At 41.4% G+C, this 13831-nt stretch overlaps 1 protein-coding gene across 3 annotated transcripts in view; it reads right to left on the reverse strand.

Annotated features, from left to right (window-relative positions):
• The window catches only part of TTLL10 (tubulin tyrosine ligase like 10), a 39418-nt gene that overhangs the window by 20800 nt on the left and 4787 nt on the right, over positions 1–13831 (reverse strand). Inside the window, exon 1 of one of the 3 annotated variants that reach the window (XM_003765186.4) lies at positions 7849–7977. The exons of the other annotated variants lie outside the window; for them this stretch is intronic. Coding sequence (XP_003765234.2) covers positions 7849–7876 — 28 coding nt within the window. The 5' untranslated portion in view covers positions 7877–7977. Of the gene's footprint in view, positions 1–7848; positions 7978–13831 lie in introns of those variants that run through there. 3 annotated transcript variants of the gene reach the window in all.

The following is a 13831-nucleotide window of genomic DNA, read 5'->3' on the forward strand; positions in this document are numbered from 1 at the left end:
GCTAAATTCAAAAGAATAGTGCAGTTCTTTAAAAATAGCATCAGGCTGACTAAAGTTAGGAAGGGATGAATATTAGGACAGCTAAAGAGGGTTTCTTTAGGAGGCAAAAAGAAGAGTCAAAAAGTGGAGAAGATGATGATAAAGGATATGAAAGAGAGGAGGAGGAAAATTTGTTTTCTCAGTCAAAATGAATCATCTTTAGCATGGGAAGGAGAAACAAAATAAACCCCAAATCAATGAGATAAAAGATGGAGTTCAGCTCTGAGTATGTTCAAGTTATCTGCCACAAACTAACTATATTCCAGGGAATCTAAATATGGAAGGGAAGAGAAAAGGAACAAGTATTAAGCATCCACTATATGCTGGGTACTTGTGCTAGGTATTTTACAAATAGATGTGTACAAACAGATTTACAAATAGATCTTTTTCTGATGGAAAAAGATGGAGAATGAGAGAAGCGCTGATGGACAAACTACAGAAAGGTAATTTTTTTCTCTTTTTTTTTTTAAAGAGAAGTGGATAGAGATTCTGTCAACTACAGACAAGGCAAATAATTCCTCTCAAAATTTCAGAACCTGTTATCAGAGGGCTGAATTTCCAGCATTAGACAGGGGAAGAGGTAACACTCCAAACCAATGTGGCTCTGTCAAGTCATGCCAGGTTTTTTTTGGACTGAGGTAAAACTGTAGAGACAATATGCCCAAATTAAATCAAACTTTTGGTCTGTCATACTATTCTTGCAGCAACCTAGATGTCAAATGGGGTTAAGTAATAGGAGGATTATAGATTTAGTCTTTGGTTCACACGTTTACGTGAAGATAAAGACCACCTTGGATAGAGGCCATCTAGACTTACTTCCCAGAGAAAGGAAATGACTAGTTGAGGTCATTGCTCCAAGTACTAAGTAACAATGATGGGATTTGAATTCAGATCCCCTGACTCAAGTGTCAGTGTTCTTTAGGATTCAATGATCAGAACCAACTTCCAGAGAGATTTCTTGGGTAGCAGTCCTGGGTTCTGTCCTTGATCTTGAGCAGGTTCACATTTTTATCAACCACTTGGATGAAAGTGTCTGTCTTATATGCAGATAATAAAAAGTTTTGGGGAAAATTAGTGCCCTAAGTGACAAACAGGATCCCAGGTCCATCATCAACAGGCTAGAAACAGATTGAGTCAAATTAGGGGGAATTTAACTGGCATGTAAAGGGGAAATTCTGCACTTTCATTCAGTACTTAATGGGGCACAGCTAGATAAATTTTTCATGAAAAAGATCTTTGTGAAGAGGCTTTGTTCAAGTGATCACGACATGGCAAGACCCAAAATAATGCTCTTCTGGGCTAATGCTAGTTGTATATAATGTTTACTTAAAATCAGGGAGATTCTCAATAGTCCTTGCACCTTCTGAGCAGTTCTGGAATGACATTTTAGGAAGAACAGTCAAGGTGGAGACCAACATGTGTTTAGGGGGAGGACTAGGGACCACAATATAGGAGAAAATGTTAGAGAACCTAGAAGAAAAGATTTAGTTGGGGAATAAATACATCATGGCTGAGTTCAAATAGCTGATGAACTGTCATGGAGAATAGAGATTTCTTGTTTTCTTCTTAACTTCATGAGAGCAGAACTAGAAACAAAAGGTACTATACTGATACTCCATTAGGAAAAATTTCCTAATAATGGTTAAAGTTGTGTCCTCCCAAAGCAGAACAGGAGAGGGTGTTTTCCTTCATTCAGAGCCTGGAGGAGCACTGGTCCAAAATGCTGTAGATAGAATTCTTGTTCAGGGATGGAATTGAATGGGCTGACCTCTTGAAGTCCAGTCTAATGCAGAGGTTTATGATTCTCTCTGCTCAGTGGCCTGGTCAACTTGGTCAGGGGTGAGAGTGACCTTGGTGATTGGAGTCCTGAACCTATCAATGGCCTGGTCTTCTGTGGTGGGGAAAAGCAAATCATATGGAAGAAGTCCTTCTAGCCCTTCCTTATCAGAGTCTTCCAGGTCTCGGCTTGGTTGCAGAGTCCAGTCAGTTTTATATATATATATATATATATAATTTTTATTTATTTATTTATTTATTTTTTTGCTGAGGCAGTTGAAGTTAAGTGATAGTGCTTTAAGCACTTTTACAAATATTATCTCATTTGATCTTTACACAACCTTCCGAAGGAGATGCAATTATTGCCCCCATTTTATAGATGAGGAAACCGGAAGATTGAGAGAGATTATATAACTTGCCCAGGGTCACACAGCTTGTGAGTGTCTGAGGCAGGTCTTCATGATGACGAATCCACAACTCCATCCTTTATTTCTTTCCTATTTTGCTGACTCAGTATTGTCGGTCGCAAGTTTCCTCATCTGTGCAATGAAGGTGTTAGACTCCATGATCTCTAAGGTACCTTCCAGCTCCAAGTCCTATGACCTGAATACACTTGCTAATGTTATCCCCTTTCTCTTCCCTCCTCCCCTACTCTATTCCCAACCCCTCTTGCTGGCTTGTCTTTCTCCATCAGGACACTCGGACATGTGCCATTCAGATATAAGGCTGCACATGACTGGGCTTACACATTGCTCTCCATCATTAACGCTTCTGACACAGAATCATGGGACTCTCTCCATCTCCAGGACACACCAATTGGGAAAGTTTCCATGCTGTTCTCCATGCCTTCCTGAATCACTGGCCCCAGGGTCTACCCAATCTGTTTGCCTCCCAACACTCCCCAGGACAAGACGGGAAGTCCCCTCTCCTAGAGGAACAGACAGAAATCTCCATGCTTCCTTCTGCTCATACTAACAGTCACCCCCTTTTCCTCTCCCTCTCTTTGCACTCTGGATCTTGACATTCCCACTGAAGAATTCATCGAGCTCTCAAGCGTACTTCCTGGGGGTCAATCAGCAGTTACAGACCAGTTTCCACTCGTGTCAAACTCCACCATTACCCCATCCCTTATCCCCTCACACAATTTTTATCATAATGGGGCTATCCCCATCTCCTAGAAGTATACTACGGATCATTATGTACACCCCATTTCCCCCGCTCACTCTTTACCCTGGGTTATAATGAAATTATGCTAGATGCCATCCTTAATACTTGCCCCAGTGTCAGAATAGGGCTATATTTTTATCTCTAGCACTGTGATAGTCAAGGGACTCTCATTCCTAAGCCCATCCAAGAACACATTTTGCTGCTCCTTCAAGATTGTAATTGGAAGCCAGATGTTCCATGTGCAGTAGTAGCTCTGACTTGGACACCCAATGTTTCCTTTCTTTCTCTCTCCCCCCTTTTCCCTATCACTATTAATATAAGTCTCCTACCTAACATCACTTTTCCTCCACTCTGAATAGATTGTACGTATCCAGTTATTTACATGCTACCCTACTAAAATTGATGCTGCTTGAGGGGAAGAGCTGCTTTTTTTTTTCTTTGTAATTTTCTTCCACTCCAAGCTTAGCATGGGACACCCGCACATAGTAAGCACCTAATTATGGATTTAACTGCCCAGATCTAAAGGGCCCTCGAGTTTTTGGAGAGGAATCAACAATGCTGGTGACTTCATCTCAGGCTCAGGAGAACCAAACAAAATTCTTAACAATAAGAAGAGACAGTTCTTCCTTCTCAGTTAAGGGATGCGATTTCTCCCCTTCACCCAAGGCCACAGCGCAAAGATGTAAATGTTATATATAACTATACATATACATATAATATTTGTAATTTGTGTTTTTAATATGCCTTTTGAAACAAAGAGCCCTCATGCTTTATCAGGGAGGGCCACCATAATAGCACCTTGGGCCATAGAGAAAACACTTTTTGTGGCTATTCTCAGACCCCGGGATCATAATGGGATGACTCCCCATCCTCTGACAACAGTGATATCCTTTAAACTCAGGTGATTCTTAATATAATAATGAGATAATCCCACCATCACCCACTGACCCCTAACCCAGAATTCTTTATCTTAATTTTCTTTTTTTTTACTCTTCATTTTCAGTATCATAATAAAGTTCACTCCTAATTCTCTAGCATTGAGATGAAGTTACCTCCACTCTTGAGTGTTGCCTTAATGGGGTTATCTTTATTCTTGACCCAAGCATTATAAGGGAGTTATAACTATCCCTAGTGAACTTTCCCCTGGTTCTTTTGAATTAAAATGGAGTAATAACTAGAATATGTATTGTAGTTGAAGTTTGCAAAGTGTTCTATAAATATTATTTCATTTGGTCCTTACAGCACTTTTGGAGGTAGGTGCTATTATTATATCAATTTTATAGATGGGGAAACTGAGGCAGACAGAAATTAAGTATCTAAGGCAGGGTTTTAATTCTCAGATCGTCTTAATTCTATTCACTGAGACATGAGTTCAGCTTTATTCTCCTGACTTCAGCCTTATAAGTTATCCCCCCCAAATATAATGGGACTATCCTTTTCTGGATTCAAGTTTTATCATCAGTAATCCCAACTGGTACATCATAGACCTAATTCTGACCCTTCCTATCCTTAGCCCTGCTCAGAGTCAGGGTCTGTAACTTGGAAGGCTTTACCTAAGCACCCTATTCCCAAGAGGGAGTCGTAATTAATGTTGTTTTTCAAAAACCATTATGTAACAGCGCCTCAAAAAAACCCAAGCTATATATAGTCTTCCTCCTCTCTGTCTCTTTCTCACACACACAGCAGAACTTCTTCTGAGCCCCAGAAATAATTTGCTCTGCCTTCTGCTATTTTTTTAATAGGTGGACAGTGGAGAGAGCTGCCTACCCAGAAGCATTTAATATTCAGGCTAATCAAAATGTAGTTGCCAGGCCAACCCAAGACAATTCCATCCAATCAAGCAGGACATCCAATGCTCATCCCACATCAAGCTCATACATGAGCCATGCATCCTTTGTCCTGGCTGATTAGAGAGTAGGTGATAACCCGTATATCTTCTCTAGGGGACAAGTGTGAGAGCAGGAGAAACCGGGTCCCTTCACTCCCATGATCCTAGCTCTATCTAGGACTCCAAGGGGCTCTTCTCCTCTTGTTGGTTAAGAGCTCTGCCCCTGGGAAGTGACTTAGATAAATTAGCATTATGACAACGAAAATAATAGTGATAATAACTAGCATTTATATACCACTTTTAGACTCTGCAGAGCACCTGGCATATATATTAGCCAGCTCATTCAGTCCTCACAATAACTCTGGCATGTAGGTGATAGTATCCCAATATTATAGACGAGGAAAAAGACAAGGAAACTTAATTCTTCCTGACTCCAAGTCCCAACACTTAGCTACATAGGAAGATGATTTTTTGTGGGAGTGTAGGGGTGGGGAGACGTTGGGGAGTGGGGTCTGAATTTGTAATTTCATTGAGGAAATTTTTTTAGATGAAAAAGGCCATTCTTTGCCTCAGTTGCTGTCTGGGCTTAATCACTGAATGGGTACAGCCTTTAGTCAAGCTAAGATGTGCTGAATGTGGCAGGTCTCTTTGTAGTGGCCAGAAACTGGAAACTGAGTGGATGCCCATCAATTGGAGAATGGCTGAATAAATTGTGGTATATGAATATTATGGAATATTATTCTGGTAAGAAATGACCAGCAGGAGAATTTCAGAAAGGCCTGGAGAGACTTACAAGAACTGATGCTGAGTGAAACGAGCAGGACCAGAAGATCATTATATACTTCAACAACAATACTATATGATGATCAATTTTGGACATGGCCATCTTCAACAATGAGATGAACCAAATCAGTTCCAATAGAGCAATAATGAACTAAACCAGCTACACCCAGCAAAAGAACTGTGGGAGATGACTATGAATCATTACATAGAATTCCCAATCCCTCTATTTTTGTCCGCCTGCATTTTTTATTTCCTTCACAGGCTAATAGAATACTATTTCAAACTCTAATTCTTTTTGTACAGCAAAATAACTGTTAGGATATATATGCTTTAATATACTTAACATATATTGGTCAATCTGCCATTGGGGGGAGGGAATGGGGGAAGGAGGGGAAAAATTGGAACAAAAGGTTTGGCAATTGTCAATGCTGTAAAATTACCCATGCATATAACTTGTAAATAAAAAGCTATAATAAAAATAAATTAAAAAAAAAAAAAAAAAAAGAACAAAGAACAAAAAACCCTAAGATGTGCAAAAGACCTTAGCTTAAAAAGCCCAAGGTCTCCCACTGCATCCAGAGCCATCTCCAGTCTTCCTGGTCTGTATCTCGCCACTGGACCAGGATGGCACTGGAGAAGAACTGGAAACAGGTGACCTTCCATCACTTAAAGCCAATTCACTTGCATGTCACAGCATCACTTCCCCGATGTCATGAAACTGGGGAAAATCCAGTAACTACAGAAAAACCTAGAGGCGGAAGTCTGCCAGTCATTTAATACAGCAGATTTGTGAAAAGAGGCACCATCACAAACCCCCAACACTCCAGTCTGGTCTCTCACACTTCCTGGATGTGTGAATGCTGAATAATTCATTGTAATTCTCTTTACCTCAGTTTCCTCATCTGTAAAAAGACCCTACCTCACAGGGTTGATAAGGGAATACGTACAGTGTTTTGCAAATCTTAGGATGCTAGGACAATAAGGATGACAATTATGCTGATGGTGGCAAAGATGATCACATCCTCCGCGTCTTTTTCTTTGGATGATTTCAACTCTAAATAGTTGGTGCTTAATGTTTGTTGACTTGACTAAGGACAAATGACAGCAATAATCCTCCAAGGCAAAGGAGGATTGGAGAGGGAGAAAGGTGAGGACAGTGAAAGGCCAAATGATTTGCTCAGGGTCATCACGTGGCCTGTACGTGGCAAAGGAGTAGCTTTTGTCTTCCTGACTCTCTGGCCAGCTCTTTACCCACGATGGCCACCCAGTGTCTCTGAAAAAATGATACCCTCTCTTCTAAGTACAGAGCTAACTTAGTAAGCTTCTCCAACTCTGAATTTTGACTGCCAAAGAATGCCTCACAATGATAACTTAGCCCCTAAGACACAGAAGCAAAGCTCTCAAGCCGGAAGGGACCCCAGAAGTTTGTGTGTCCCAATCCCTCTCCAGTTATAGAAGAAACTTGACCATCATGTGGGAAGGGAGCTGTCCAAGGTCACACAGATAATGTCTGAGGCAGGAGTCAAAATGAATGAATGGCATGGCTCCTTTCACATGTCTATAGTGTTTGAGCACTTCTAAAGGGACTTTCTATGTAATAATCGCCGGGAGATGGCAAGTGTAAATGGGATTCTATTATTTTATAGAAGAGGAAACTGGTACTCAGAGTAGGCAGTTAAGTGATTGTGCCTCATTTGAGGTAAATAAATGTTGAGCCTCTTTCTGACCCGAAGACTCAGGTTCTCTTTCCTATATCACTGATCCAATATCAATGTCTAGGGGTATAAATAAGGTCCCAACTCATTTACATATTAGTCAGTCTTAGAGGCAATCCCTGAAGGCTAAGCAATTTATTTGCCCTGCTCCACATAGCTACTGTCTGTCAGAGGCAGATTCTTCTCCCATTACATGACCTCTTACTACAGCTGGAATAGTTTTATATGGAAGCAGACGGAGGCTCGAGAGCCTGAAAGTCAGGCTAGGGGAAAGGGGCCAATGTCCTCAGCCAGAAGGAAACAAGTTACACTCCAACCCCATCCTGTTCTTGTTCTGATTCCGGTGACCTTCCTCCCCAGGGGCCTGTCCTCACAGGCACCAACTCCAGTCTCTCCTCCTCTCCTGGTCTGTCCTTTAGATCTCAGAAGACTTTGGAAAGCTCTGGGGCTCTGGCACCTTCCGGCCGAAGCCAAGGTGTCAGAGCTGTCTGCTTTCACTTCCAAGAGTCCCTTTCTTCTCTTTGACTCTATTGCCCTTACCTTCAAGGTTTTTTTTTTCTGGACCCATGAGTGGATGAGGATGGTGGTCGATTACAGTGTGAGACCTATGTTTTCATCGAACATTCTTCCTTTGCTAGTCTTGGGCCTCTGCCCCCTTTCCCGCCCACTGCGGGAAAGGGGAAGTGTCTAGTCACAATGTCCATAATGATGTCATTTATGACTCCTCAGTCAGTCCATTGTCAAGTGGGGTGAGGGGAGAGGGAGAAGAATCAGCATTGCTTAAAGGGTCCCTTCGGAGGTGTTTGATCTCGCCAAACCCCCAGATCCATCAAATCCCTTCTCTTAGCCTCCCTCTCCTATTCAAAGTTCTTTCCTTCCACCTGGAAATTGGGGGAAATCCAGTAACTACAGAAAAACCTAGAGGCAGAAGCCTGCCAGTCACTTAATACAGCAGATTTGTAGAAAGTCACCATCCCAAACCCCCACCACGCCAGTCTGACCTCTCACACTTCCAGGATGTGTGAACACTGAGCAATTCATTGTTAATTCTCCTTACCTCAGTTTCCTCATCTGTGAAAAGGTGACAATAGCCCCTATCTCACAGGGTTGATAAGGGAATACATAACAGCATTTTGCAAATCTTGGGATGCTAAGACAATAAGGATGACAATTATGATGATGGCGCCAAGGATGACCACATCCTCCGCCTCTTTTTCTTTGGATGATTTCAACTCTAAATAGTTGGTGCTTAATGTTTGTTGACTTGATTAAGGACAAATTGATCTCCTGCTATTATTGTTTAATATTTTCTGCGGATGATCGCAGAGTCGATCAGTCAGACAACATTTATTAAGTACTATGTTGCAGGCACTATGCATGCTAAATGCAGGTGGATAAGATCACTGCCTTTTGGAGTTGAACAAAAGCCAATTCATATTCTCCAAGAACTGATGGAAGCATCATTAGTTCAGCCCCTAGCAGATGAGTGACATTCATCTCCTTTTATTAACATATGATTTTTTTTAGACAAGAACTTTGATTAAAAAGGGAAAGCTGCAAACTGTCTGTCACCCAGGGTCCCTGATCACTGGGGTGGGGAGCCATAGTACCTTGAGAAAAAGGAGGTGGAATGGCCACTCAGAGAATCAGAGGGGTATGTGTGTGGAGGGGGTGGGGAATAATGCTAATTCTATACCAGATATTAACTTATTTGTATTTTGATATCCTAGATTGGATGATCAGATATAAAATTAAATATATTAGTCTACTTGAATTTTATATTTCATGTTTTTCAGACTAATATCTCAGATGGATAAAATGACTACCTTTTATAAATGAATAAAAATACTGACCCCACCCTCTGTAGGCTTAATGGAAGCATCTCTGGGGAAACTCCAGGAGCAGACAGGATTATGGGGACAACATGGCCCTTACCCTGTTCCCACACCTGTTGATTTTGTCCACCTGGCCTCTCTATTTTGAGAGCTGTGATAATTATTATAATGTTAATAATAGCATTTATAGGATGCTTTAAGACTTGTAAAGTGCTTTGCATATGTTAACTCATTTGATCCTTACAACAACCCTATGAGGTAACATATTTTACAGATGGGGAAACTGAGGCAAATAGAGATTTTTTTTTTTTTTAAGTGATTGCATGAGGTCATGCATATTGTGAGTGACTAAGTCTACTGGGTCCCCTATTGCCAAGGACGAGAGTGAGGATATAATCCTCTTGGGAAATCTCCATATACCAATTAGGAAGAGATGAAAACTCACCAAATTCTGAGGATTCTTCCTTCATGGTATGTCTCATTGGTCCACGGAGGCAGATTTTGGCTCATTGGATGGAAGAAGTTTCTACCAATTAGAGCTATCCACAAGTGAAATGAGCTGTCTTGGGAGGTAGTGATGAGGTAATCATCATTGAAAATGTTCAAGCCGAAGTAGGGCTGGGCCCCATCGGGTATGCTGTAGAAGGGGATTCCTTCAGGAGATGGAAGGTTAGACTGGCTTTTCCAGCTTTGAGATCCTAATACTCTGACGGCCATCATCCTAGCCCAGACCTTCCCCACCTCTCCTGTGGGTCATTGCAGGAGCTTCTTTATAATTCGACTTTTCCTGTCTCCCCCATCTCTACTCCATCCTGTACATGCAGAATGGACAATGGACAGCTCGATTTCCTCTTTCTCCATCCCTCCTCCAAACTTCCCTGATATCCTTTATGTCACGAAGACCCGACTCCCAGAATCTGAGACTGCAGTCTAGTCCAACCCATCTTCTCATCTCTCTCTCTCCATCCCTCCTTCCTTCATTCATCTTCTCCAGCTAAACCTGCTCAATCCCCTCCCCCCTTTCATGACTTACTCAATTGAGAGCATGGCATTTAAAATGTTTTCTTATTAGAAAACAGCCCATAAGTGTGAGTCACTGTTAGGAACATCACTCCCTCTCCTACATCTGCCAGTCCAATCCAATCCAAAAGCGTTCAGTAAATGTGACGGGTGAGGGAAAGGGTTGTCCTAAGAGCCAGGAAGAGCTAGGTTTGAGTTCTCCTCCCCACACGCTTCTTGAACAAGTCAATCAGCATTTTAGTATCCTAGGAAACTCTCAAAGAGTAGCTATCATTTATCACCTACTGTGCTCTAAGTGAGATAGAAATATCTCATTTGATTCTCACAACAAACTTATGCTATTATCTCCATTTTACAGATGTGAAAATAGATGTAAATAGAAATCAAGTGACTTGCCTAAGTTCACACAGCTAGGAAGTGCCTGAAATTGAATTTAAACGTGTGTCTTTAGGACTCCATGCCCAGCACTCTGCACCACCAGCTGCCACTAACTATAGGTCAAGTTATTACTGATGAGTCTTAGCAGAGAATGTTTCTTGCTAGAAAAATAGACAGCTAGAGTGAAATGAGCAGGACCAGGAGATCATTCAACAACAATACTATATGATGATCAATTCTGATGAACGTGGCGGCCATCTTCAGCAATGAGATGAACCAAATCAGTTCCAATGGAGCAGGAATGAACTGAATCAGCTATGCCCAGCAAAAGAACTCTGGGAGATGACTATGAACTACTACGTAGAATTCCCAATCCCTCTGTTTTTGTCTGCCTGCATTTTTGATTTCCTTCACAGACTAATTGCACACTATTTCAGAGTCTGATTCTTTTTGTACAGCAAAATAACAGTTTGGACATGTATACATAGATTGTATTTAACCTATATATACCTTAACATATTTAACATGTATTGCTCAACCTGCCATCTTGGGGAGGGAGTGGGGGGAAGGAGGGGAAAAGTTGTAACAAAAAAAAATTGCAAAAGGTTTTGCAATTGTCAATGCTGAAAAATTACCCATGCATATAACTTGTAAATAAAAAGCTATAATAAAAAATTAAAATTAAAAAAATAAGAAAAATAGACAGCTAGCTGAATAAATGGATGGTGTGAAGCGGTTGTGGTCCCTTTAAGAAACTATTTCCTATTGATTTGTGATTCCTTTCAGATTGATCTGTGATTCCTTTCAGATTCCCAGCCCCTCCTGGCTGATGCATATCAGTCCAGGAAGCCAGGGCCTTTGATTCACAAATCCTGGTCAAAAGCATCCCTTTGAATTTCAATAGGTGATCTGGGCTTGGGCTCTCCCAGACCCCATTGGTTCTGATCTGCTCCAGTGGTCCCAGCCCCCATTCTGACTTGCTTGGGTTGCCCAGCCCCCTCACTGGTTCTGATCTGCTTGGGTTTCCCAACCCCCACCAAGACAAGCAATATAATGAGTTTCCATCAACTAAGGTCTTTGCAGATGGACCTCGGTGGCTCACTCAGCTACCAGGATTTTCTGCCCACTGAGAACTGCATTCTCGGTACAAAACTCCATTTTCCATAGATCTGCCCGCTGGAATAATATTCTTTTCCAGTGCCATCCTCTCTTTATCCTCACCTGTTTCCCTAACCAGACTTTATGCTTCCAATCCCTATAATAAACCCTTTTATCAATCTAGGTTTTTGGGTCTATAAATTCCTTTACAGAGAACCTCCGCGCCACCAGAAGGCAGTCCCCCAAACTCCCCACCCTTGTGCCGAATCCCGAGGGGTTGCAGGGGAGCCAAATCTCTCTATTTGGTCCCAAACCTGCCACTAGACCTTATCATTTAACTCCCTGATCACCAGAAACCCTAATCTCATTTGGTTCCCTAAATCTAAACCTCATCAGATGGATGGATGGACAGATGGATGGATGGACAGATGGATGGATCGATGGACTGACAGATGGAGCAGATGGGTGCTTGGATAGTTAGAAAGATAGATGGATGGATGGATGGATAGATGGATAGATAAATGGATGGACAGATAAAAGGACAAATGGATAGGCACCTGGACAAATGGAAAGATGGATGGATGGATGGATGGATGGATGAACAGAGATAGGTAGATAGACAGATGGAGAGACAGATGGTTGGATGGATAGATGGATGATGGATAGATAAATAGATAGATAGATAGATGGAAATATAGATAGACAGATGGAGAGATGCAAGGACAAAAGGATGGATAGATGGACAGACAAATAGATGGATAGAGACAGAGACTTGTATAGAGATAGATTACATTAATAGATATATAGGCAGATGATGGATAGGCACTCAGGTGGGTGGAATGATGGTTGTACAGACAGACAGATAGATGGATAGGCAGATGGAGAGTAAAAAAAAAAATGGACAGACATATAAACCTACAGGCAGATAAGTAGATAAACAGTATTTATTAAGCACTTAGTGTGTGTAAGGTATACTGAATTCTGGGGGTAGGAATATAAGCAAACAAATCCAAGTTCCTGTCTTCAAGATGTGTACATTCTAATAGGAGAAGACAACCTACAGTAAAAGGTGAGCGTGGGGGTGGAGAGAGTGGTTTGAAACTGGTGGCAGAGAAGTAAGTTAAGTAAGGTAGAGGCTTGGCTCCAGGCAAGCTATCTCCCCCAGAGCTGAGTGGGAAGGAAGTGAGGAAAAAGCCTTTTTAACCAACTTTTGACAAGTTCCACCCCCTCCCTTGACATTTTCTTTATCTTTAAGTGAGCTAATCTCTACTTTTGTCAGTCATGAATTAACAAGGATCACATTTGACTTGAAAATGTCACAGGATGCTCTTGTGTTCATGTTCTAAATTCCATTAGGTTTCCCTTCATGCTCTAAATACCTTTCTTCTCCTTGGATTTGCTTCTACAAATGTCACAAAGTGGAGGGGGCTCTTAGTGGGGGCAGGGTCCCTCTCCCCAGAAGTCTCTGAGCAGAAACTCAGGCACCAGTTTGGGTGCGACATGGGGGGGATTCTTGGCCCTTGTTGGATGGCCTCTGGGGCCCCTCGCAAACTCTACGTGGCCAACCCTGAAAGGCTTAATCACGGATGGATTCAGTGATCCTCCAGACGCAGACGGAACCATGATGTAAAATGCTATCCACCTGCAGAGAGAGCCTCTAATGGGCTCAGAGTCCTTGAAGACTGAACCATAGTTACACACACACATACATGTGTGCACACACATGCATGTGCATTGTATATATACATACATGCATATAAACACATGTGCATGTATTTGGAACATGACCAATGCACAAACATGCTTTGTGTGACTATGTGTGTGTGTATATGTGTGTATATATATTATATATATAATAAAGTGTATATATATAATATATATATTTATATACATATACATACATATATATATGTACATAAAATGGGTATTTCTTGCCTCTCAATAAGTGGGAGAAGGGATGGATGGAGGGAGAGATTTTAAAACTGAAAATAAAAATAAAAAAATAAAAGCTTAAGAAAAAAGTTCTGCTGACCTATTTGTCTATGGCCAACCTTATGTTGTTACATCAGCTGAGCTTCCTATAACGGACACACACACACACGGTTACTGGGCTTATATACACAAGTATACACATGTGCACATATACAAATACATGTGTTTACACACCTGTATACTTCTTAGTGTGCATGTCT

The sequence above is a fragment of the Sarcophilus harrisii genome, chromosome 3 (genome assembly GCF_902635505.1).
Source record: "Sarcophilus harrisii chromosome 3, mSarHar1.11, whole genome shotgun sequence".
NCBI lineage: Eukaryota > Metazoa > Chordata > Mammalia > Dasyuromorphia > Dasyuridae > Sarcophilus > Sarcophilus harrisii.